The following is a 27,553-nucleotide window of genomic DNA, read 5'->3' as shown; positions in this document are numbered from 1 at the left end:
TATGGTATTCCAGCCTCAAAAAATTTCCCCCAGACACAGAACTTCTTCATCTACCATCAGACACCACACAACACACCCTGGCAACTCCATATGTAGAACTTCAAAATAAGAATTCAAGCTTTTATTTCACAGCTGATTCTGTTTCTGCTTCTGAAAGGTCAGGAGCCTGCCCCAGGGCTCCCAGCTGATCAGTCAATACCCATCAAGACGCATCTCAGACCTTAATGTTGTTTATTTCTGAACAGGGTCACATTAAGTCACTTAGAGCCTGGTGAAATTGCTGAGGCTGGCCTCCAACATGTGATCCTCCTGTCTCAGCCTCCAGAGTCACTGAGATGACAGGCAGGGGCCACCATCCCTGGTAAAGAGCGTAGGCTCCTACTCTCTGGTGCCAAGAGGCCCTTCCAGATAACAAGCCATGCCCAGACCAGGAGCTCTGGGAAGCCTGAGGATCTGGCCAATCCCCTTGCAGATCCCAACAACCTCCACCATATGTCCTCCTTTGTCCCCTGGAAAGCCCGACTCTGAACGGGAATTATCAAACCCTCTGCCCAACTCCAGCATTTAAAATCAGCAGTTTGAAGCTCAGCACTCAACTGAGCCATTTTGTGCCATCAGGAGACTTCCTGGTTCTCTGCCCGGAAAACACTAGAAGCCCATTGAAGATCAAAAGGGCGTTTCTGTTATTTGTCAATCATGCGTGTAGCCAAAATAGTGGTGGGCAAAGTTCGCATTCAAAAAAATACTGGATGACTCAATTTTCCCCCTCCAATAATGTGCCACAGAAGATTTTTAAATATTTTTTAATGGTGTATGGACAAAATATCTTTCTTTTATTTTTTTTAATATTTATTTTTTAGTTGTAGTTGGACACAATACATTTATTTCACTTATTTATTTTTATATGGTGCTGAGGATCGAGCCCAGGGTCCTGCACGTGTGAGGTGAGTGGTCTACCACTGAGCCACAGCCTGTCACAAATTTTTTCGAGGCCCTGGACCACCAGAATCAGATTTTTATCTGGGCATGGTGGTGCATGCCTATAATCCTACCGCTCAGGAGGTTGAGCCAGGAGGATCATGAGTTGGAGGCCAGCCTCAGCAACTTAGCAAGGCCCTTAGCAACTTTAGCAAGACCTTGGCTCTAAATAAAATACAAGAAAAAGATGTGGCTCAGTGGTTGAGTGCCCCCAAGTTAAATCACTGGTTAAAAATAAAAAAGAAAAGAAAAAGAGATGCATTTCCCAAGCAAAAGAGACTTGAAAGAATTCAAGGACAATCCCAGTGACCAGACCCCTCTCAGGACTTTCCCTTCTCTCTGGAAAGGATGATTTTTATTCTAGAAGTATGAGTTTGAGATCAGATTCTTTTCTTAAACACACATATGACCCATGTCACTAAACAAAGACTAGTTAAGCCGGCCCACAGCATGGCTCTTCCTGCCATCTTCTTGCTTTTGATGCTATGATGTCACATCCCTGGTCACTATTACTGTGTTTCAGTGGGGAAAAAAATGCAGTCCCTGGTCCAAATGATTCACAGACTCGTCCAACCAACCCTGGGTGCCAGCGCCCTCCAGGCACTGCTCTGGATGCCCTGACAGTGGAGGTGAGAGAGAAAAGACTGCCTGGCACAGTGGCCCACACCTGTGATCCCAGGAACACAGGAGGCTGAGGCAGGAGGATGTCAGTTCAAATCCAGCCTCAGCCAAAGTGAGGCCCTGAGCAAAACAGAGAGACCCTGTCTCTAAATAAAATGCAAAGTAGGGCTGGGGATGGGGCTCAGGGGTAGAGGGCTCCCAGAGTTCAATCCCTGGCACACCCCACCCTCCAAAAAGAGACATAGACAAGAAACCAGAGACTTTTCTTTGGCCCTTTCTGTTAATAGGAGGTTCTGAGGCCACAGTCACAAGCTCATATAAATTGCAGGTTTTTGTAGCTGCTCAGCCTCCAGGGACGTCACAGGCCATGACTCTAGAGTCCAGCAGCTCAGAGGCAATGGAGTGCAAACCCCCAGCTGTCATTTCTAAACTGGTTGGCCAATGGATGTGACATTTTCTTTTGCAAAAATAATAATAATCATAAATACCGTAAGTGCTGGGACTTGGTAGAGTTCCCACTTAACAAAAGCAGACCTGACTGGTAAAAGGATGTTTGGTCTGGGTGCAGTGGTGCTGGTCTGTCATCCCAGGGCACCTGGAGGCTTAGGCAGGAGGACTGCAAGGTGGAGACCATCTCAGCAGCTCAGCCAGACCCTGTTTCAGAATAAACCCAAAAAGGGCCGCAGTATGGCTCCGCGGACAGGGCCCCGGGTCAACTCCGAGAACCAAAGTGACACTGAGTTGGTGCAAACACCAGGATGGTCTCCATGCCCCCATGCCCCTGTCCCCCATCCCCCCATCCCGGCCGCCCTTAGCCCCGCCCACCGTCCGCCTCACGTGTTCTCCTGGCCAAGGAGCCCCATGGTCCTTGCTTGGCCAGGGCGCTCTTGTCAAGCCCCAGCCCATTCTCATGGCTGTGTGGGGGAATACAGGGCATCTTTGTCATGCTCTCCACCTCCTCAATCTTCAAGGAGTCAGCTGGAGTGCAACCCATGCAGGAATCACTACCCTGCCCCGGCCCAGGGGTCACCAAGCAGCCATTACTAGGGCAGCTCGCAAGAGCCTGCCTCCATCGGTGCCCCATTGGAAGATATTGGAACACCCCACTCTCCATTGGCTCAGGCATGTGCTCATCCAACCTGCTGGTAGAGCTCCGCCCACACACTTCCCTCTGTGTCTCTGAATTGACTTCCCTGGCAACAGTACTTCCGGCGCTCTGGGGTGTGATTGCAGAAGGATGGAGCCCTGGAGTTTTGCTCCCTGGCTGAGGAGCTGAGCCCAGGCGGTGCGTGGCCCCAATGAGCATTTTTCTGGGTGTTTGTTTGGTACACAGGATTGAAACTAGGGGCTCTAAATCACTGATCCCCCGCCCCAGCCCATTTTTGTATTTTATTTAGAGATTGGGTCACACTAAGTATCTTACAGCCTTTCTAAGTTGCTAAGGCTGGCCTCCAAATTGCAATCCTCCTGCTTGAGCCACCAAAGCCACTGGAATTAGTGGTGTGTGCCACAATGCCTGGCACCTACTCAGAATCTTAATAAATGAGTAAGACTTTGTTTGAAGCAAATGGCATTCTACCATTTTGCAGATGAAGAAAACCCATCCAGAGGAAAACAGAACTTCCGGAGATAAGCGAGCTCACAGGAGGGAGAAGACACGCCTGAGGTCCAATCCAGCTGTGGGGATTGCTGATGCCCATGCGATTTCTTTGTCCTCTTCAGTCTGACTTTTAAATCTAATTATTTTATTCTGATCATTGACATCATTATTGAGTCGATGTTTGCCTCTTTCCCTCTACTACTTTACATTATGAAGGTGGAGAACACATATTTACTATTTTAATTTTAATTTTGGAACATAGTACACAGTCTACAAAACAGCTCCTAGATAAGACTTTTTATGAATTCAAAGAAGGTTCTAGAAACACCCCCCCCCAGCACACTCACACACACACACTGTTGAATCCATGCTCTTTATTTTTATACTATGGATTGAACCCAGGGGCACTTTACCACTGAGCCCAATCCCCACTTGTTTTTATATTTTCTTTACAGACAAGGTCTCCCTGAGTTGCTTAGGGACTCACTAAGTTGCTGAGTCTGGCCTCCAGCTAGCGATCCTCCTGCCTCAGCCTCTCAAGTCACCAGAATGACAGGCATATGCCACTGTGCCTGGCTTCAATTATATTTTTATCCACTAATAGATGCTAAAATGTCAGATCAATGCAATGAAACATACACCAATAATTCTATGGAGAACTACCTTCCAGAACCATGCAATGGACAATCCCATCTCTGCCGCCTCTCAGTTTCTCAGTCCCAGCAACTTTCACCTTAAGTTCTTCAACCTCTCCTCTCCAGCCCAAGACGGATGCCTTCAATCACTTGGTTCCCAACTTTTCTGCTCCCTAACTGCCTTGACCTCTGCCCCATCTGACCTTTGAACACCCAAGCCCGGGGTCAAGCCTGCCTTTTCTTCTGTACTGGTGCTCAGAAGGAGAAAGTCACCCAGTGTTCCCCAGGAGTCCTTGGGTCATCATGGCCCCCAACCTCAGCTGAACACTCACAACTGTGCAAGTGATGATCTAATGTTGTATTAGTTAGAATGGTAGTATGAATGCATTAACAAAGAAACTCAAAACAATTGTGGATAGAGAAAAATAGAAATTATTTATTTCTCAGTTGGGCACATTGGCACATGCTTGTAATCACAGGGCTCAGGAGGCTGAGGCAGGAGGATGTCCAGTTGGAGGCTCAGTGACTTAGTGAAACCTAGTCTCAAAATAAAATATTAAAAGGGCTGGAGATGTGGATCAGTAGTTAAGCACACCTGGGTTCAAGCTCCAGTGACAACAACAACAACAACAAAAAGTTATGGATAGCTGCATGGGATTTCCAAGAAAGAAAAGCAAAGCTCAGGAACTAATGGCTTGACTTGATTGTGAATTCTATGGTATATTTAAAGAATGAACACCAGCCAGGCAAGGTGGTGCACTCCTGTCTTCCCAGCTGCTGGGGAGGCTGAGGCAAGAGGATTACAAATTAGAGGCCAGCCTCAGCAAAATTGAGGGCCTAAGCAACTCAGTGAGGCCCTGTCTCTCAATAAAATATAAAAAGTGCTGGGGATGGGTTAGGGTGGATAAGCGCTCCTGGGTTCAAATTCTGGTACCAAAACAAAGAATGAAACCAAATGCATCTCAAACTCTTACTAAATAAATAAATTAATTAATTAATTAATAAAGAAGAAGAAATATTTTCTAATATGTTCCCATGAAGCAAGTATCATACTGGTAACAGCATCAGGTAAAGATTCTACAAGGAAAAACAAAACAAAAACCCAGGTCAATATCCCTATGAACATAGACACAAAATTTCTCACAAAAATCTGGTATTAGTAAACCAAATTTAGCAGCAGGTTTGCTCATTGATTTCGGTCCTAGGGAGGGAACCCAGGGATGCTCTACCATTGTACTATATCCCTCGCTCTCTTGGTGTTTTTGAGTCACTGTCTTACTAAGCTGTGAAGGCTGGCCTCCAACTTCCTTGCCATCCTCCTCCCTCAGCCTCCTGAGCCACCTGGATGACAGATGAGCACCACTGTGCCCTGCTTGAATGAGATTCTGCCACTGCATCAGACTTCCTCCACCTCTGATTCAGTGTGGCATTAGCAGAACTTTTCAGTTCTGGGGGTGACAGGGAGCTCAGCTGGAGGCCTGACAGTTTGCTCTGAGATTAGTGTATGACCCACTAATGAACCCACAGGGTTAATGGCAATTGCTAACAAGGTAGGTCCCCTCTGAGAAAAGAGAAATTTCTATTTCACTCCTGAAAGCATCTTTAAAACCCAAATTACAATCAAAGGGGAAAGTCTAATAACTTCCTCTGGGCAGATTTATAATGAATCCAGGATTAATTGGCCTTCATGAAGTTGAATTTATGATTGGCTGTTTGTAAAGAACTCTGAACCACCTTGGTTTCAAAATGGCATTGAAGACACAGAAATAAGCCAGCATCCTATGACCAACAAGAACAAATTCCAAATCATCCAGTTCTGCGGGCAGTTTTCCACCAGTCATGTCCTTAGGGACTGTGACTAGCAGGTGGGACTGAAGGGGACCTTGGGAGTGTGCTGTAGAGGAAAATGCCTATATAGGCTAGTGTTCTGGGGGTGAGTCCCACTCAAATTGGGGTCATGCTGCATTTACAGGTGTCCATGCAGACTCAGAGCTGGGTATGGTGGCGCATTCTTTCATCTCAACAGCTCAGGAGGCAGAGGCAGGAGGTTCAAAAGTTGGAGGCCAGCCTCAGCTACTTAATGAGGCCCTGAGCAACTCAGCGAGACCCTGTCTCTAAATAAAATACAAAATAGGGCTGAGGATGGGGCTTAGGGGTGAAGCATCCCTGGGTTCAGTCCCCAGTACACAGAAAAAAAGAAAAAAAAACAGGAAAGAAGACCAGCAGCCCTCAGGACGTGGGTGGCTTCAGGAGGGCTGACCTGTGTTCTAGCCTCCATACTCAGTCCCGAGGCTAGCTTTGAACTCAGGCACGTGGCCCGTGTGGAGGGACATGGGGCCAAAGAGGGTCTTAGGCACATCTGGACGACAGGTGGCTGTAGAGATGTCCTTAAGAGCCTGCTATCTCCAAATGACAAGAAGATAGAGAAGTGTTGACAGAGGGCTCCAACTCCAAGTCAACACTTCAACAAGCTGGGAACCATAAATGGTTGGCCTTAGTTTCTAACTCTGTGAACTACAGCCAAGGACAGGAGCAGCCCTGCTTACTGAGAGGTCTGTTGGGTAAATTACAGACTAGAAAGTATGGAAATACTCATGAAGCTATAAAGGACTGTTCAAAGTTGGTGACAGGTAGAGATTCAAAAATGTCTGCCAGGTTTTGCTACTGTGAGTAAAAGATGACAATATATTTTTCCATCTGAGTCAGAGAAGTCTGTTCAGTTTTACTGCCCACCATATTCTGTTGAGATAGGTGCAGAATCTCACACTCATTATTCATGAATATAAATCAAGGCTTCTGAGCATGGGAGGAGCTTATCCAAATTCCCACAGCTCCTCTGTAATGGAAATGATGGCACATTGCACTCTGCCATTGGGGATCTTGTAGGATTTGGTACAAAGTCCTCTCTAAAGAGTCAGATTGACAAAGCTGGGTTAGGAGCAGTCTGGGTGTGATGTCACATGCCAAGAGCCTTGGCTTTAAGTGGATTATTTCCAGTTTCTGAGAGTTGAGTGTCTCCTTTTCCCTTTCCTGTTTACCTGAGATTTACTTGTGTCTTCAGAGCAACATTCTGTGCTCTGCCTTCTCTGCTATTTGGCAATGCTGTCCTTGAATCAGGAATTTCCTCCAGGAAGAAGCCAGGTGGTTTCATGATGCAAAAGATAAACTCTGAGTTTAGGGCCAAACAGATGCAGTTGGATTCCCAGCTTCACCTTTTATTAATATGGGAGATTGCACAAGCCATGGTTTCTGAGCCTCAGTTTCCTCATCTGAACTGACTCCTTTGAGGTTCTGAGATGCTTTAAAATTTAATGAATTAACAAACCCAAATGAAAGAGCCCAGCCTGGGGTCCAAAACTGAGCCAATGCTCAAATAGAGGGGGCACCTTTGTCTTTCCCCCACCACGGAAGAAGTTTCTTGGGAATATAAGATCAGTGTGTCCCAGGGAGCAGATAGGCAAGACCTTACTAGCTCTGGCCACCAGGGACCTAAAAAAAAGCAAAGATTCAGTGAGACGAGTCCAGAGAAGGTGGTGTGGAAAAGTTCAGAAACATGTGACTAAGATTTACCTGGGAGAAGAAGGAAAAGTTGCTTATTGAAAAAAATCTATGTCAAGAAAAAAATCCAGGGAATCTTAGGAACAAACACTATTATGTGCAGAGTTGATAGGGCCTTGAAGATCATCTTATCCAGCTCCTTTGACCCATGTGGAAATTGAGGCACAAAAAGAAGAGGTTAGTATTGGGGTCACAGAAGGCATTCATGGAAAACTTCCAACTCCATCTAGTGTTCATGACACCTCCCATGCAGCCTGGGTGGGACTGGAAGAGGGCCTACCTGTGTCATGGAAAGGGACATCAACCCTGTTCCTATCTTTTGGTGGTCAGAAGAAGAACAGGAAAGAAGGTGGGTCCATTGGCAGCATCCAAAGCTTGGACCCCAACTTTTCTGTCCATGCCTGGTGGCCTTGCAACAACTCTGATCTGCCAGTGGAAGATGGCTGGCCAGCCCTACCTGTCTAGAATTCTTCCTGGCCCATCCTGCCAAGAAAGAAGTAATTCTGCACTCAAAGTGGGTGCTGGGGCAGGCAGGATGTCCTTGGAGGTCCTCAACACCTCTGGAAGTCTTCACACAGGGTCTCTGGAAAAAATAAGAGGTCATGTGCCTGCAGAAGAACCATTAGAAACTTCTGTGTGATGGTGACACAAACCATTTCTTCTTCCATAATCATCCTTGCTATAGCCCTGGCTCAGGTCAGACAGCCTGAAATGCATGTACTCTATTTTAAAATACCTCTTGCTTTATCTATATCTATATTTATATATCAATCTCTCTATCTATCTATCCATCTATATATATATATATATCATCTATCTATATCTATATATCTGTATATCTATGTATCATCTATCTATCCCTGTGAATTCCTGAACTCCCCGTCAGAAGAAAGCACTCAATTCTCTCTTTGAGTGTGCTGATGGTGATGTGATTTCTCAGACAGAACCCTGTGAGCTCTGCAGCACAAACAAGCCCCCTCCTGATGTAATTTAAAAGAATAGCCTCCCAATTTTCTCATCTCTTTGCTGGATACACCTTATCCAAGGACAGGATAAGACAATGTTTGGTTAAATAGTTCAGAAGTTAATTCTCAAGAGATTTGAGAATTTTTTTCTTACATTCCTCCACTCTTAGAGAGAATCTGGTCAGCTCTTCTTGCTGGATTCACAAGGCTACCTTTGGCCCACATTTGCCCCACTCTTCAGGCCTTCCCACCTTCATTCCATCACTGAAAGATAACATAACAAAGGACAGGAACACTGACATAAATGCAGGAAAGCTAAAAGAAAACCTTAGCTATAAAAAGAGGAAGAAATCGCCCTTCCATGGATACCATCTCTTGGGACCCCTTCTTCCTCCGGGAGAAGTCTTTTCTGTTGTCCTTTACTAAACTTCTACTTTCCACTCTGCCCTTGCCTCGGCGTGCTTCTCTGGTGTTATACTTCAACATTGGAGAATCAAGGACTTATCACTGGTAAACAACGATAACACTGGTGTCCGAAGAAGTGAGGATTTCTGTCTTTTTTTGTTTTCTAGGCTTCCTTTGTTTTTCTGTCTTTTCTTCTTATTTTTCTCCTTCCTGAATCCTTGACTAGACCCAGAACTAGGCCAATAAATTCTTGGTGGGGTGGCCAAAAGGTGGAACACAGGTGAGCTGAAGGGGGAAGGGCAGTGCAGAGAGCCAAAGACAAATGAACCACCTTAAAGCTTCCTGTAAAGAGGGGCAATTCTTGGGACAGATTACCTTGGTTACAGGTGGAGGTGTGAGGTTCTTGAAAAGGGTCAAAGAAGCACTCTGAGTTAAAATTCTTCTCTTATGGGACAGTCTCCAAATGGTTGGAATCAGTCAAAAGAGATTTTCTTGATCTTGCCTGACTCAAGTTATGTATCTGTACTGACTGCCTGTCTAATTCTGGCTTCATGAACACATTTGCTTTTCAATTTTCAGTATTTTTTCTATAATATTCAAAAGATTCCTTGTGCCCATTTGCAACCACTCCCACTATCTATATTTTCTCTATATAGATTTGTTTTTTCTAGACATTTCATATGATTTGAAGCATCTAATATGTGATCTTGTGCATATAGTTTCTTTCAGTTAGCATATTTCCTTGTCATAGCATGTATTATGATTTTATTCCTTTTTATTGGTGAATTTACAGTATTACATTGTATGGCTGTCTCATGTTTTATGTGCCTATTCACTCATTAGTTGGTTGACATTTGAATTTTGGTTATTATTAATAAAACTGCACTGAACAATCGAACAATCATGTGCAATATTTTATGTGGACATATTCTTCATTTCTCTTGAATAGATACCTATAAGTAGAATTGCTGAGTCATATGTTAAGTAGGTAACTTTTTACAGTAGCTGTCAAATTTTCCAAATTGGGTGTACCATTTTATATCTCTACTAGCAGTATGAAGGGGTTTTCTGTTTCTCTGTATAGCAGCATTTATTGTCTTTTTGATTGTAGCCATTATCAGTATACTTAACTATAGGTTTAATTTACATTTTTCTAATGACTAATAATGTTGAATGTCTTTTCATATGCTTATTTTTCCCTCTGTAAATCTTGTTTGTGAAATGTCTGTTCAAATCTTTTACCTATTTTTAAATTGAATCATCTCTTACCTATTGAGTTGTAGGTGTTCTTTATGTACTACAAATAAAAGTTCTTTATTTTTACAACATTTTCTCCCAATCTGTTGCCTAATTTTTGAAAACAGGATTATTTTAATTTAGTCTCCTTTATTCTGATTATTAGTATTTATTTATTTTAAAATATTTATTCTTAAGTTTTAGATAAACACAATATCTTTATTTTACACTTATGTGGTGCTGAGGATCGAACCCAGTGCCTTGTGCATGCTAGGCGAGCACTCTACCACTGAGCCACAACCCCAGCCCTGATTATTAGAAACTCAAACACAATTTGCTGGAGAGGACTTCTAAAACTTTTGAGATACAAAAGTATAATTGAATCAAGGGACAGTATTCTCTCACAACCGGTATATGGGCAACTACCTTGGGCTTTGCTACAGAAGTGGTACAATCAGATGGATGTAAGGAGAGGCAACTATGGGTGGCTTCAGAACTGCTCAGATAAACTACGTAGAACGCATTATAGCTTACTAATAGAATAAATACAAAAAAGGCTTTAGAGGGAAAACTACTGTTGATTTGAATAAAAAAATAAATCTGCCTTTCCTTGAAAATCTATCTTCCTAGCTGACATCACCTTTATTTAAATGCTATTTTAAAATTAGAAGTTATAGTAACTTCAGCATTGCCTTGTGTCCTGTAGAGGTTGAAAGATAAACTTGTGACTTAAATTTTATTTTACATGGTTAAAAATGGCATAAGCTATTATATGGTTTTCCTCTTACACACAGCTGCTGCTTCTGATATTAAATGGAGGCTATGTAGATTGAATTCTTCCTAACGGACTCAAATTCTTTTTGATTCTGAGTCATCTTCAGTAGTTTAGAGATTTTGTTTCACAGAGATTTTGTTTCACACTGAAGCTTTTGCCCCTATTTTGAGAATACTTAGGGGACATAAAAAGAACAATGATATGTTCTAGGTTTCAACAATCTTATTACTTTCTAGAACTTTAAAGAATGGAAGAATATGGTCTAGCAGTAAACATAAGTACCAGGCTTTTATAATTTTATTTAAATCTTAAAACTCTTAAAATGTACTGTTAAAATTGCTGGAGAGCTAGTTCTTAGAAACATTGTTTTAAAGACAGTAGTTACAGATTCAGGACTTGCTTTAATTGATTTTTAAATAAAATATATTTGAGTATCTGTAAAAAAAAGAATTTAATTCAGCCCATAGTTGCTGATTAAAGACATTATAAGCCTTAGAGTTTCATTCATTCTTAGAGGATTATAGTTTTCTAATTTTTTTATCATATTTCTTGAAAATCAGTGGCAAGGTATGGGAAAGAGAAGAGTGTGTGTGTACATTTTTTAAAAGAAATTTCCTTATTTTTTATAAACACAACATATCACCCTATATTTTACCATTATAATGCAGTAATGGCAAAAGCAGTAGAACTTCAGGTCAAACAACTCTTGCTACTAATGTAAACTCATTCTCAGAAAACCATTCTCACATGGACAGTGGTTAGAAAAAAGTACATGAATGTGCTACAAAAATAGAGCCACAAGACTTCTCACAAGTAAAAGAAATTCCTCTGTATAAGTTCACAGTTGACCAAGGTCCAGCCTCCTTAACAGTGAGCAACAGGAAAGATGCTGCCAAGTCACCATCTTCAGTTCTGAGAGTGAGTTTACATGCTTCCCCAAAGGCACAAAGTCTCATGACGATCCAATGAATCAACAGACACTTGGGAAATATTAATAAACAATTTTTTATGAACTATTACAACAAAGAACTTCAACAAGAAGGAAAATGAAGTTTATGATCTTTGAGTAAACATTTTTAGTGTAACAGTCTCTGCGACCAGATATTTAAAGAGGAAAATCAAGCTTATAAAACACCATTTCTCTGTTATCAACTGGAATACACTAAAAATAGGATAATGGAAACACATGTTCTTAAAGCATTTCCACAGGAAATGTCCAAAATTATGACATTCTAAATCATTTAGCAATTGTATATGCTACATTAACTAAAACAAAGGTATTCCTTATTGCACATTTTAAAGTTGGAAGGATACTCTAGTTTAAGTGGGGGATATTTAGGGGGAAAATATTTTGGCTCCAAATGTATACTGCACCAAGGCAGCTTCATTCTAAAAACATAAACCATTTAAAATAAACTTTTATATTTTGAAGCCAATAATCCTTCAACACAATGAATAAATAGTTCATACTCCACTTTCTGACTAAGTGTCAGAGGTTAATTTTATGGGCCTGTTTTAAGGCCTGTGAACAGCCCGCACTACTCTGAGAATCGGGTGTAGATGGAGGTTCATCTTTAAAGCCTGAAGACATTAAGTCTTTTGCAGCAGGTGGTGGCCCATAGTCTTGGGGACCATGAGTTGGAGGTGGTAATGGGGCACCAGGAATGAAGTACTCTCTTGGGCCAAATGAGCCTAAAGGTCTAAATGGTGGAGGTCCTGGAAAAAAATCACGAGGGTCAAAAGGCAAATCCCGTTGTCCAGGTGGAATACCTGGTGGATATTCTCTGAAGCCTATTGGCGGATGCATACCAGGACCTGGAAAATAAAAAGGAAGTTATGTAAATACCCAGAAATTTCTGAACTTGGGTGATTTCAAGTATGTTAATATAGTCTTTAATTTCTCCCAAGCCTAGAACATCAACTGGTGAACATCCTGACTTGCCAGATGAGGCAAACTGAAATGGAACAAGTTTAGGTTATAGCCTGGCCAACCACCCATGAAGCAACATATTAAGGATTTAAACATGGCTCTACCTAGCTCCAGGCTTATCTTTTTCTTTCCCTACTATATAATTGCAGAATTATTTCTATCTCACAAGAGCTCCATTTATATTTGGAAGTACTATATTACCATGACAAGATGATAGATTATGAAATAAGAACTTTACTACATCAAAGAAATTTTGATAAAAGGAAATCTTACTATTTATTACTGTATCCATTAAAAATTCATAAAGTATTTCAGCATGGACTTTACACATGTCATCAGAATCAAGGTGCATGCCCTCCTGGAAAAGGCCTTCCACAGCCACCTAATTAAATCAGCAACATTTATTAGGTCACTGTTAAATCCTCCTCTTTAACACTTCCCTCTGACTTTTCTCAAGGTAAAGAGGGTTTGACTTTTCCTTTTCTATATTCTATAACCTACTGCTTATGCTTCCATTATGGGTGATTACAAACTTTATGCTATAGGATTTTCATATCTGTGACAAAATTTTAAGTTATGGCATGTGTCTCATCCACCTTTCCATCTATTGCAGTGCATATCAACATATTTTCAACAAACATCTGCAGAAGTAATATTTCTGGCTTTTCTCTATATAGCCCCTTATCCTTGTCTATGAGATAGCTATTGCCTATCTCAGTATAAGATTATGTAGTGTCCCATATGTCCCAGAAAACTGGAGGAAAAGTTAAAATGTACTCAGCTGTATCCTTTCATTGTTAAGACCTGAGATAGCAACCAACTGTTTTAGCAAGCAATAGAAATGAAAGATGAATGTGATTTATAAGTCAATCACTACTGTTCAGATCATCATACCAAATGGTGGTGGAGGAATTGGCCGAGGCCCAAAAGGCCCACCGAGCTGAAATGGAGGTCCATACCAAAAGGGAGGTGGTGGAGGCCGTCCCATCGGGGGTCCCATAGGGGGGCCCATGAAGGGTACCCCTGAGAAAGGAGGGGGCCCTTTCATAGCCATATTAACCTGCAATTTAAGATTTTAAAGCAGTTAAAAGTTTTAAAATTCCTATGTATTAAGACAAAGTACCAACACCGATAAAAGCTAAAACCCAAAACCGGCACCTGTCCAGAGAACACCATCAGTGCAACAAAACTCTACCCACCCCTCCTGTGTATTCCCACTGACAGCTTACAGAAGTTAGAAGGATTCCACAAGAGGGAGCAGTTTGTTACTGATTATATCTGCACAGGAAAGGGAAAGGGACAAGAGGAATGACAGAGGTTATTAACAGAGGTGATTTCTGACCAGTATGTCATGCTGTATTCACTACAACCTATTTCAAAGGGATCCCCCCCTTCCCCATCACTTCCCTTTCATCACAATAGCTCATTACTTCCATATTAAGAATGAACAGAATAAAATGAAAAATCCATTCCCTACCCATGTAATAATAGCTACTATTCAGAGTATCTTCAGTAAGTCTTTCATATATTATTCAACCTCTGAGATCTTTAAGTAGACTGTCTTGTTTTAAATAAGAGGGAACAAAAGCAAATGGATTATCATAATTTGTTGAAGGCCACACTGCATATTAAAGGGTCTCAATCCCAGGTTTGCCTCCAAGCCATGCTTTTCCCACCTCTACTCCTCTCTAACAACGGGTCTTTGCTCTCTTTTAAGTCTTCTACTACAAAGGGGTTTGGGGGTCTTATCTAAGCTGCCCTTAGATTGCTCCAGAGATGTATATTCCTGGAATATGTATACACTGGAACTTGAGAAGTATTTTCCAACACAATGCTATATACACAAATTAGGAAGACAAGGCTTTAATATTTACTTTCATTTACTGTACACCATTTGAGATATTGATTTATCATTTCCTATGAGTAGTGGGTTTGAGACTAAACAATTAAAAATTTATTTTATTATAGAGCTGCAGAAGACCTACCAGATATAATAGCAACAGTTACAAGAGAATGCACTTATGTGAACAAATGAGAACATTGCTTGGGACTGGCTCAAGAGGTCATTTCAGATTATCATTGTTGCACTGAAACAGTATTTCACTTTCAGAAAATCTGATACCAATCTAATTCAAATCACCCAAAATAGGGTTTGCACAAATGGAGGAATTCTTAAATAGCATTCTTCCAAACAAAAGTAAAAATGATGAATTATATAATTTATAATGAATTTACTTTGCCTTAGAACATTCAACACAAAACACCATATAAAGTTAGAGTGATAACTTTTCACATTCTGTAGTTCATTATAGTTATACACACTTAAGCCACATTTCCAAGTTAAGGAGAAAAGTAAGCTCAATATTGCATGCGGTTTAAACCAAACAAGATCAGTGCCATGCTCTGAATAGCCTTCCCAAAAATGCACAGAATAAAACCCAATTCAGTTCTCAACCTCTAAGTACTTACTCCAACTGGATGCTCAAAGAAGTAATGGTAGAAACTGAGAGGGTCTCAGGTTCTTGGGGAACAGTTTGCTTTTGCTTTTTAAAAAACAAATGGGATAGTACAAATAGAACACAAAGAAGGATAAAGCAAAGAGCAAGTACTGTAGGAAAGCTACATGTTCTTGCACGAGCACGTGATTCACAGTAACTACAGAACTTACCTTGCCCTCATCCGTCACCTTAGCTGGAGAAGAACTTCTGGAGCTGCTGTTCATGTGAGTTGGACCACATCCTGGGTCTGTTAGAGATCAAAGAATGGATTCAGACTTATTCTAACATGAAAAGAATAAAAATCCTGCATCCACAATTACAGATTCTTTGAAATTACTTGGTCTCTTTACCAGAGGCAACGGGTTTCCCAGATGCCTCAGAAGACCATTGAGTACGAGGTAAAGGTCCATCCATTGACCCTTGGGAAAGAAAGATCAGAGCCCTTGTATGTATTTTTCAGAAGAAATAAACCACTGGTGGACAGGTCAGGGTTCAAAAATAACTAGAAAGCAACATTAAAAATGGGTTGCCCAGGGGTTGGTGTCATAGCTCAGTTGTAGAGTGTTTGCCTAGCATGCGTGAGGCACTGGGTTTGATTCTCAGCACCACACCATCTACAATTAAAAATATTTTTTTTAAAAAATGGGTTGCCCAATACGTAAATCACAATTTATGAAGAGACTTAAGTAAAATAAAGAACTGCCTTGGGTTGATAGAACAGCAAATTAATACGTACTGGTCCTAAACTTTAAGCTATAGACTTGAAGTATGTGTAGTTGGCTTTTCTTTAGTCTGTATAACCTGACTTCCAATCTTACCAAGACTACAGTCCTATTTAGAATTTGAAATAAGACTCAGTATTTCATATTGGAAATATGTATGCCACATAAAGTTTAAGGCTACTTTTATAATATTTGGGAAAGGAACACCATAGAGATTTAATTTAAAGATAAAGGTTTACACTTCACAGTGTAAAATTTAAAAGAAAAAAACAATACAGGGACCTCCAGGAAAAAAAAAAATGTTTTCTATTCTAGAACAGATTTTACAGAAAACATTCACTAAGATAAAGTAAGAAATCATCTTCTATATATTGTACAGGCCCAAATTCTATGTTTTCATTAGAATATTCAAAAGGGAAAAAAACCAAAACCTTGAAGCAGTTTACTATAAAGCAACATGTGAATGCTCACCAAATCCATTTCTAGGCATATCTCTTGGATTAAGAGTAGCAGAAGGAGGTCTCCCAGCTGGCTCTGCTGTCAGTGGAGGGGAACATTCTCCACCACTCATGGGGGATGGACCAAAAGAGCCATTATGGCTCAGTGGACCTAAAGATAACAATGCCGTGTTACTACTTTAAGGCAGCCTTCTCCCTGACACCAACCCCGACACCTCCCGCTTTAGCAAATCATTCAGATTATTTCATAACCATTACACACAGAAATAAAAAGTAATTTACATACATTCTGCACCAAGAAATAAAATAGCTCCTTTTACAAAGTGCCCCCTACCTCTCCCAGGAGGATTTTGTAAATTTGGTCTCCCCGGCATTGGTTTTACAATCACAGGTTCATATTGCCGCATTGCCATCTTTTGGGTCATTTCCAGTAGTCTTGAATATTGAGAAAGAATGGGCTGAATTATGAAACAGCAATCATAGATAATATCTAGCATAACCTTAAAACACTATAAAACATACAGTAAGATATAAAAATTACATACTTCTGTCTCAAATTAGCAGCTTCCCTTCTCTCTTCAGCTATGGCTCTTTCTGCAGAACGAGCTTTGAGCTATTAAAGAGAAAATATTCAAATTCAGTTGCGGTAGGCTATGCAAAAAATAAAGAAAAGGGGGAAAAAATCTTACCCAATTATCATGAGCTTTCTTCTCATGCATTGCAATCTGAAAAAGACAACACATTAAAAAAATGTTTTTAGGGACTCATTATAATAGTCTATAATTGTCTGTATTAGATATCAAAGAATTCTGCAACTACAGGACAGTATTAATTACTACCTGGTTTTTAAATGAGCGCTTGGTTTTCTGTAATTCTTCTTCCATCTCTTCAATTCTCCGCCTAAGAATTACAACAATTGAATAAAATTTGGAACATTCTGACCATTCCATCAGCTATACTTTTAAAGACTTTTATCATACATAAGAAAAACATTTCATAGTTATATGAATCCAGTGTGATCAAAACTAATACTACAGGCCAGGTGCAATGCCACATGCCAGTAATCCCAATGATTGGGAAGCTGAGACAGCAGGATCACAAGTTAGAGGTCAGTCTCAGCAATTAAGTGGGAACCTATGCAACTGAGACCCTGTCTCAAAGTAAAAAAAAAAAAAAAGGTCTAAGGATGTAGCTTAGTAGTAAAGCACCATAAATAAATAAATAAATAAATAAATAAAATAAAAACCTAATACTAATAACTTTTTTATCATTTAATTGCTAGAGATTCTGAATTGATAAATTATAATTTCCTTAACTGTTCATCAGTGTGTTCTCAAGTAATTCTGCTAGAAATATCTTCCTCCTTAAAACTTTTTTTCTTTTTTTCAAATTATATCCATAGAAGATTTCCAAGGTCTATCAAATGCCACACTTTTGTGGGTCTTGATATAACACACAGCAAACTGATTTCTTAAAGAATTACTACAACATACAAAACCCCCAGAACTGTTTGCATTGACCAAGTTCCCTATGGTCTTGCCCATTGGGTACAAGTAAATTTTTGTTAACATTTTTCATTTGTTAAGTTGAAATTTATTTTTTCTCCTGTGTGAATTGAATGTGTTCATATTCTCTTGTTATTTATACTTCCATGCTATTTTCTTCTATCTACATAATGTAAAAAAATGATTAAAAAGAAAGCTAACACTAATTCATTAGACATTGACACCCTCCTTTAGAAACTGAACTCACTTGTAATTTTTAATTTCCTGTACAGCGGAAACCACCTTTTCATCTGCAGCTGACAGCTGCTGCTCTTTTTCTAGTCTCTCACATTCTTCTTGACTCAGTTTCCTAAAATAAAGCCAGTTATCAAATCAAAAGTTTCTCTTTGTGAATATCACTTCCCACAATTCTATAAAATGCTTAGGCACATAAAATAGGAATTCAAACCTGCAATTTCATAAATCAAACTCTGGCAAATCACTTACATTTTCTAACTTCTCCTCTTAATTCTCTACTTACCAGTAAATAAAATAAATGTGAAAACAACATGTGCCCCAAGGGCAAGTCTCCTGTGTGTAAGATAATAAAAACTCACTTTACTTCAATGTGGAAGATCAGGACTGATAAACCTAACATAATTAAACATATTAGGATAAAGCAGGGGATAATTCTTTTCTCGTTTCTGCCATGGGTAGGACACTAAGTATATCTTTGTCATGGAGGAACTCTTTTCTCAATCCAAGACTGGTACCATAATAAAGATATAGTCAAAGAAAAAATCTTCTAGAATATGTCTTTTAGCTATGCAATTAACCACAGAACATTTTTCACACTTTAGATATCTATTTCAAAAGAAATGTAAATTAAGCAAAAAGACAAATCTGAGTTTTGATAATGTCTATCAACCAGAAAAAGAAGCCAAACTGACCCACTATCAGAGTATTATCTACTGACAAGTTTTAACTCTGATCATAAAACTCAAGATGTTCATCTACTGACACAAAGGTAGCCACAATTAATGATTTAAAAAATACTATTTCCTGCTATCCTTGTACTACTTTAGCCATAGTTCCAATTCAAAAGATAATTAACTTGAAACTTAATCTTCCATAAATCAGAAGAACTGCAGTAAAAAAGGATTACTGATACCAAATAAAAAAAGGGGATTATATATTCTTATATAGCTTCTAATTTAATTCTTCAGCAAGTATTTCATGAGTGGCTATAATATACTAGTTACCTTGTAAGATGCTAAAGAATAAAAGAGCTCACTGTTTCAGGTATAAATGATGCCTAAAGGAATATAATAATTTTCCCCACTGGCTAAAGAAGGAATATGGAGAAAACTGAATCTTGAAGGACAGAGAGAATTTTGTTTCCAATTATCAAAGAGTTAGTCTGAGAGCACTAAGAACAATCAAACATCTTTATAAGAATATAAAATTGTGTTTGAAGGGATCCAAGCTAAAAAGTCAGTGAAGATATATGTATGTGGCCAAGATCCATTAGAAAAAGGAATCTCAGAATTACAAGTAAGGCTGGCACTTTAAGGTACTTTTCTCCTATTAAAGATAACACAAAGATATGAGTCTGAACCAAGCCTTCATTAAATTCCTGGGCTTAGAGGAAAAAAGAGGCTACCAATAAAGGGACCCTAAATAAAAGCCCTAGTCTTTGAGTTTAGATTAGAAAGTACTGCACACTTAAGTGATGAACAGGCAAAAAATCCAAAAGGAACAATACTGAAACATTGAAAAGACAAGTCATTTTTGAATTATCTTAATTGCTGACTAAGTTTAAAGTGACAATCTTACTCAAGTAACCTCAACACTTTTCTATAAGAAGATAACTTCGTCTTAGTCCTCAAATTTCATCTATAATTATCACAACAATGTTGGCCAATCAAAACTGACCAGGCACTCCATAAGACAAAATTCTGTGAGAAAAAATCCCACAGAAAAGGAAACCACCGAATGGGGTTATCCGCACATGTTTTAAAATCACTGTGCTTTATATAGTCAAAAAAGTAAAGTCAAGATTATGAATTTCAGGGCTGGGAATATAGTTTAGTTGGTAAAGTGCTGCCTTGCACGCACAAGGCTCTGGGTTCAAACATCAGCACCACAAAAGAGGAAAAAAAAAAGATCACGAATTTTGTCAAAGGATTAGAAACTATAAAACCAAGAAATAGTTGGGTGTGGTGACCTACCTACAGTCGAAGATACTCAGGAGGCAGAGGCAGAATTATGAGATTAAAGATAGCTTGGAAAGCACTAAGACCCTATTCCCTTATGAGAAAGAGCAAGGAGTCTGGGGAGGTAGCTCAATAGTAGAGCACATGGCTCAAGGTCCTGGGTTTGAGCTGTAGTACTGAAATAGGACTGGGGTTGTGGCTCAGTGGTGAAGCACGAGCCCCAGATGTGTGGGGCACTGGGATCAGTCCACAACACCACATAAAATAAATAAAATATTGTGTCGAGCTGGGGATGTGGCTCAAGCGGTAGCATGCTCGCCTGGCATGCGTGCGGCCAAGGTTCAATCCTCAGCACCCCATGCAAACAAAGATGTGGTGTCTGCCAAAAACTAAAAAATAAATTTAAATTCTCTTTCTCTCTCTCTTAAAAAAAATCCTATAAAAAATAAAATATTGTGTCTATCTACAACTAAAATAATATTTTAAACCCTGAATTTTTTAAAATCCTAAACTCAATGAATGATTTTAGCAGCAGATTTGGGAAGTAAAATAAATCCTAGCGCTTTTAAGACAGGTCAGAAGAAAATATCCAGAAGAAGTAAATCCAGAATGTAGGAGGCAGGGGAAATCAAATTCTAATATGCATTATTATAATCAGAAGAGAGAATGAGGTAAAATCAACATTTAGAAAAAGACTCGAAAATTCAAGAAGTGTTTAATGGTTCCAAGCAACATAACTGCAAGAGGAAAAGTGGGTGGGGTGGGGAAAACTACACCTAGGCACTTCCCAATACAACTGTTATAAAAACAGAGAAAGGACTACAGAAACTAGGGGAGGGATAAGACCAAACAACAATGATAATGGACTCCTTAAAGAAAAATTAATTGAATATTTTTAAATTGCCAAAACTAAGTAACAGTCAAAATTCAGTAGCCAAAAGAAAGATCCTTTAAAAATGGAAACTGGTTTTAACTCTAATCATGAAGTTCATGTCAACCTAATACAGATTATAAAGGTAGCAATATTTAGTGGATAAAATACTATTCTCGGTTTATCCTTGTACTACCTTTGATACACTAATCAAATCTATCATTAAAGGACAATGTTCAAATAGAATGAAAATAATTTCAAATAAGAAACCAACAGTGTAGAATGCAGAACTACAGAAACTTTAAATATGTGTATAAATTGAATGAATGTCTTGTGGAGTTCACAGTATATGAAGTACTAACATACGATGCCACAACAGTTATCTGATTCAGGAGCTACTTAAAGCCCATAAAAAGAAAATAATAAACCTATTAATCTATGTCAGGTTTTTATTAAATCCAGAATATATACCATGGCCTTTAAATTATGAGAAGATGAATAAAATTATAATTATATAATTATAATTCCATTATAATTTATGATTACAATGAGCTTATACAGGGGATGAGGAAAATAATTAAAAATATTTAAACTATTAAAAAGATACAAGGAAGAAAAAAAGAACAGGTCATCAAATAGAAAGCAAATTCTTCATAAACCACAGGCACATATTGACATGGACAGACTTATATTTTAGAAAGTCCACTCAAGCGGGTATAGAGAAAACTACTAAGAATTTGAAAAAAGTTATATACAAATATAAAAAATGGAGAATGAAGACAGATGATCTAGGTTAGAAACAGAAAAGATGACACAGGCATGAACTAACATAGTACGTAGGGATGAGTAAAAAAAGTACAAACCAAAGATGATGACTGAATGAATTTTGGAGGAGTTGAAAAAAATAGTGCTACAATTTAATTGCATTACAAAGAAAATTAATTGCCATTTAGGTCATTCAGATTACTAGTAGGGACAGAGAAAACAAGTGTTCTTTTTAAAAAAAGTGATAAAATGAGAAATGCTTCTTTGAAACAGGCCAGGAATTTAGAACTGGCCTGAACAAAAATTTGAGATTCTAAAAAGGTCGCTTGGAGATCACAGAATTTTAGAAAAGTTAATGGAAAGGTTTCAATATTTAATGCATTAATTAGGCAACAGAAGTCAAAATACCTAAAAATAGTTAGGTCTGCAAGAAGGTAAGTCTTTGCTTTACAAAAAATAACTAGCTCCACACTAAGAAGATTAATATATAAATATATACTACAAACAAGTACTTCTGTAATCATAACTCCTAAGGTCCTTGCCACAGTTCCATTTTGTGTGAACATCTGAGATATTCAAGTCCAAAACTTGTACCATCAATAAGTAAATATTATTCCTTTTTGAAGTTTTTATTCTACTAAAACATGTCATTCCAAATCACTCAGTATTTTTAAAGATCCAGAGTTAGAGATATAAGTTCAAAACATTAGAATTACATAACTGATCACAATGAAAGGTACTTAAAATAAATAGGGGGATCATAGAAAGGGTCTAGAACTTTGAGAGGTATTTCCACATCAGTGACTGTTAATACCATTTTACCACTTCCTGCCTTCATATGAATTTGACAATTGATTACGATGTCCTCACAGCCTTAGTTTATGGTTCCAACTACATCAGGACTCTTAAGACTGATGGTGGAAAGAAAAATGCAACTTATAGGAAACAAAACACAAAGGAAAAAAGACAAATCTCTACTTATTAAAACTAGAAGAAATTGTAAATAATCTTAAGAAAAGATAAAATTATCTATTAGTTCACACAGTGATAACAATAACAAACAATGAAAATCTTACTTTTGTAGTGCCATCTCATCTTTCTGGTAGAGTTCATTTAAAATCTCCACTTTCTGCCTTAGAGTTTTGCATTCCTCTTCCAGTCCAACTTTAGAAGACTGTAGTGAATTGCAGTCACCTTCTAATTTCTTTATTTGGTCTGTAAAGGATAAAACAGCTTATCTCTATATGTGTACAAGGACTTAAGAACTTGTTTGAAGGAGTAGTGCCAAGAAAAGTAAGAAGCATGAAAGCAAGAAGCCATTCTTTATCTTTCCAATAAAATTTTAAGTCTTTCCAACATGGCAATTTCTTCTCAAGAAGAACCCACCTTCTAGATTACATTTTGTGGACATCGAGGCTCTTAGCTTAGGTTGTAAAAGTTTTAGATCCTCTTCAACTACTGATATTGTAGTTTGTGTCTAAAAATTGCAGAAAAGAGAGGTATTCTTAAAAGTGAGGCACAGGAAGAATTCACAGGCACTATGGGACTCTTACAAAGAACTATACCTGAGAGACATCAATCATCTGGTTAATTTGATCTTTGATCTTCTCATTTCGATCACCTAAAAAACAAAAGACTTTAGCTTTTTCTTTCCTTACTTTTAACTCTATATTCTCCTAACTTCCCCCAACAAAATAATGATTGTGTTCAAACACCAGCAGAAAAAAAAATCAATTAAATAACTAAACTGATTAGACTAATGACTTTTAAGAGAATTGCAAGCTTAGATTTAAAAAAAAAAGAGAGAGAGGTGAATTTCAGGCTGGGGTTGTGGCTCAGTGGTAGAGTGCTCACCTAGTATGTGTGAGGCACTGAGTTTGATCCTCAGCATAAAAATAAATAAAAGTACTGTGTCTGTCTTAAAAACAAAACAAAAAAAAGGTGAATTTCTAGTTTGTACAACTAAAATGTTATCTATGCTATTCTTGTAAGATAAAAGCTTTTCTTCTCTCTCAGATCTATCTTCACATGGGCAAGTAAGTGTCTTATTTAGAAAGATTCAATCCTCTGTTTTCTCCCTGAATCTACTACCAGGTGTGGTTTGAAATACTTGCTATGTAAGCAATATCCAACTTGGGAGAAAACATCTGGAAATATTTTCCTCATCAGTAAACACTGTTACACTCCCTCTCTCTAGCTTTCTGATAGTCTCTAGCCTCTGTTCTCACAGCCTTAGTTTATGGTTCCAACTACCTCCGGAATTTTAAGACTGACTGTGGACCTTAAAACCACAGAGCCATAGAGATGATGAGTATCAAAATCAACTATCATCTGCATAAGTTAAGAAACAAATTTCTCTTACTGTACAATGTTCAATACTTAGAGGTATAGGATCTGACTATTGTAGCTGCAGTGTACTTACTAGTTTTCAATGGGATAGAAAAAGTCAGTGTTCTTTACATGCCTATTGCTACATTATACCCCAGCAACCCACCTCTGCCAATGCAACAGACATATCTATAGATCCAGTGATATGTGTCTACAACCCTGAAGCTTAAGAAGAAAATCAGCCAGCTGAAAAGTGGCATCTGTATAAATACTTAATTAAAGACAGGAAAGCAAAAAAAGGATTCAACCTCCCTGAGACTGATCTTACCTGCTACCTCTCCGTTGGTGAATTCATCTGACTCATCTTCTCTATTTTGATCCTCAGATTCAGATTCACATTGTAACCGATTCAACTGTGTGATATAATTAGTCAAAGCCTAGAAAAGAAGCAAAAGGTTGGAAGACTCTCGATTTTAATTCAGAAGATTTCAGGAGAATTCATGAGATGAAACATGTATTTGGAGTATAAATTTACATTAATAGTATCATCTTTGTGATTAAGAGCTACAAGTAAATCTTTCTGGGTCTTCTCAAATGATTTGATTTGTTCACTGAGCTCAGCGTGTGATGTACTCCAGTCTTTGACTTCCTGCTGCAACTGAAAAGTCAAAACACATGAATTCCTATGGGTTAGGGAGGGGTTTCTGCACTGGATACATCAGGACTACAAGACTTAGACAAAGAAATAGAGAACCATACTCCTTGGTGGCCTGCCTCAATCGAGGGGGTTGAGACCTTGGTTAAGGAAGAGGGCAGAGTGGCCCCAACTCTCACAGCTGGAGTAAGAACATCAGAGCTCTCAGGAAGTTGACCCTGTTTATTGCATTCCCCAGAAAATTGCTGCCAATTCAAATAATTTACCTCCAGCAGGAATGGCTGGGCACATATGACTGTCTCCTAAATTTAGACTCCTTATCATGTAATCTTCCCTTGGCCGGTGAATCAGTAACTACTCAAAAGAGGATCATAAAATACTTAATTTTCTGGTTTAAAAGTTTCTTTGAGGCTATGCAAGTTAATAACTGATTGACATTTGATAAGAAAAGCAATAATCCAAAGATCCAAAACAGATGGAGAACATATAGATGCACTCAATTTAGGGAGCATGTTTAAACTTTGCATATCTAGAAAAGGTCCTACATGAATATTCCTTACCTCAGAAACAGATCCAAGAAAGATACAAGATAATGATATTCACTTCTCTAGTTTACATTATGTATGACATCAAATTTTTTTTACCTGCTCTTTCGTCTTCTTAAGCACGGTATTTTCTTTCTGAAGCTGACAGCATTCCAACTTCACCTTCTCTTCACGAAGCTTAGCTTCATTAAAGACAATTTGAAGCTAATGCAAAACACTACAGTTAGTGAATTAATTCCAAAGAAAAAACAAAGTTATACTTTCCCAAACCAGACATCATATAGTTCTCATTTTTTGCACATTTTAGCACACTTCAAATTTTTGGTCCGCAACAAAACTAAGATGTAGTATTAATATCCCGTTAGCAAGAGTTGGCAGCTTTACCTCTGAAAGTTCAGAAGTGTTCACTGAAATGACATCTTTAAGCTTCTCTATAGATTTCTTATTTTCCATTATCTGCCAGGTGAAAACAGAACACAAAATATGCATTAGGATTTCAGTAGAAATAGTGATATGTGTGTGTGTGTGTGTGTGTGTGTGTGTGTGTGTGTACACACATATATATACTAAAAAAGATAAACACAACAAAATATTTGTCAAGCCATCCCATTACATTTCAGATAAATGCAGGGGATCCAGCTTTGGACTAAGCAAAAAATCAAGAACTGAAAGAGATGAGGGAAAATGAAGTCATAAATATTTCATGGCATCCACAACCTTACTGTTTATGAGATAACCAGAAAAAAAGGTCAAAGTATAGAAAATCATAATGCAATTATAAAATGCTTTAAAGCATAGAAAATTAATTAATTACTGTTTCAAATAAACCAGTTCAAATTACTAATTTTTTTCTAGTGATAGAGAAAAAAATTTCCCAAGATAATTTTTAAAATTTTCTTATCTGAAGTAAAAAATGATAAAATTTAAGGGAGAATAGACTAATCTCACATACAGAAGAATTCCCAAAAATTTATAAATATATTTGCTCCTTAAGGAAGTGGACATAACTCTGCAATCTTTGTTTGCAATGCCTGGGATTGAATCCTGACACTCATGCATGCTAGGCAAGTGCTCTACCATGAGCTGCATCCTGAGCTCGTAACTCTTCATACTTTAACTGTGGGCTGTGCATGGTAACTTCCAAAGAATATAATATGAAAAGGATTGGAAAGAATTTTTACAGTGGAGAAATCTGATAAATACTACCTCAGCTAGGTGATCAAGCTTACTTTGGGGTAGGATATTTCAGAACACACTCTCTACTATCTTTTGCAACTTTTATGTAATTACAGAAACTTATAGAAATTGAAAATGAAATATGTAAGTAAAATTTTTTTAAGTACAGAAAATTGATTAATTCATTACTCTTTCAAGTAAAAAGTAAACAAATACTGTTCAATTGGACAATAGTTTTTTAGTTGATCTGCATGTTTCCAAAGGTAGAGCAAAGCAATATGAAAATTATCCAAGGTTGAGAATAAAAATATTTCCTAGGCCCATAAAAATAATTTGTTGTATCAGTACTTAAAAGTTCCACAAAATGGGCACAGAAGTGGGTTCAACTTCCTTGACTCCTAATCTTACTTTAGTTAACAGCTGGACTAAGTTCAACTTAACCAATTTTACAAAATATTTCAAAGGCCAAATTACAGCAACACTTAGCAGCAAAACTCTTACCAAGTCATGATTCTTAGCATTCTGTTCTCTTTCAGATTCTAACATAACATGAAGACTTTTAGCTCTCTCATCCAGAAATTCTTTAGCTTTTTCAAGAAGCTTTATTTTATCCTGGGAAAAAAGGTGTCAAGATTACTCACTCATTACATTTACTTTTGAGTTTGGAATGTAATTCCCCCCTAAGAAGGGATTTTTACCTTATATTTAGTTGCTTCATCAGAAAGAATCATATTTTGTTTCATAATTTCTTGGATCTGTTTCTTTGATTCCTTCATCTATGTAAATAAAGCATTCAGAATTAAGATACACAAATTATAGTGCTACTATACAAGTTACTTCCAGACAAGTGACCCTTTCCAGAAGAATGTATACATATGACTGCTTAGAATTTGGATGATTTGTAGGAAATAATGAAATAAAAATTGTAAAATACGATTTTTAAATTAAAACAGGTAGAAATGATTCAAGCTAGAACCAAGGGAGAAAGAAACAAAAAAATAATTATACCTTCTGTTCATACTTTGAAAATTTCTGTATCAGTTCTTGATCTTCTTTCATGAAATTGATTATCTTTTGGGCAATTTGCTGTTCAGTGACTAAAGGGGGGAAATACACAAGATTATTACAATCA

At 38.1% G+C, this 27,553-nt stretch overlaps 1 protein-coding gene and 1 long non-coding RNA gene across 2 annotated transcripts; both read right to left on the bottom strand.

Annotated features, from left to right (window-relative positions):
• Positions 1–12,233: 12,233 nt before the first annotated feature.
• On the bottom strand, positions 12,234–25,698 carry LOC143388997 (transport and Golgi organization protein 1 homolog). The gene is made up of 15 exons (XM_076842370.1): positions 25,630–25,698; positions 25,345–25,449; positions 24,374–24,482; positions 23,283–23,338; positions 23,104–23,194; positions 22,794–22,932; positions 18,134–18,235; positions 17,221–17,281; positions 17,071–17,106; positions 16,927–16,994; positions 16,716–16,816; positions 16,395–16,532; positions 15,372–15,448; positions 13,598–13,763; positions 12,234–12,588 (listed from the first exon to the last, which is right to left on the bottom strand). The coding sequence occupies exons 1-15, from the start codon at positions 25,696–25,698 to the stop codon at positions 12,263–12,265; spliced, it is 1,644 nt and encodes a 547-aa protein (XP_076698485.1). The 3' UTR covers positions 12,234–12,262.
• A 1,273-nt stretch (positions 25,699–26,971) lies between these two features.
• Positions 26,972–27,501, bottom strand: LOC143388998 (uncharacterized). Its single transcript, XR_013090094.1, has 3 exons — positions 27,430–27,501; positions 27,120–27,197; positions 26,972–27,033 (listed from the first exon to the last, which is right to left on the bottom strand). It is a non-coding gene; the product is annotated as an uncharacterized LOC143388998 (long non-coding RNA).
• Positions 27,502–27,553: the final 52 nt, after the last annotated feature.

This window comes from Callospermophilus lateralis, unplaced genomic scaffold, assembly GCF_048772815.1.
Source record: "Callospermophilus lateralis isolate mCalLat2 unplaced genomic scaffold, mCalLat2.hap1 Scaffold_43, whole genome shotgun sequence".
Classification (NCBI taxonomy): domain Eukaryota; kingdom Metazoa; phylum Chordata; class Mammalia; order Rodentia; family Sciuridae; genus Callospermophilus; species Callospermophilus lateralis.
The sequence above is the reverse complement of the archived record's forward strand: the minus strand, read 5'-3'. Positions and strand labels throughout refer to the sequence as shown.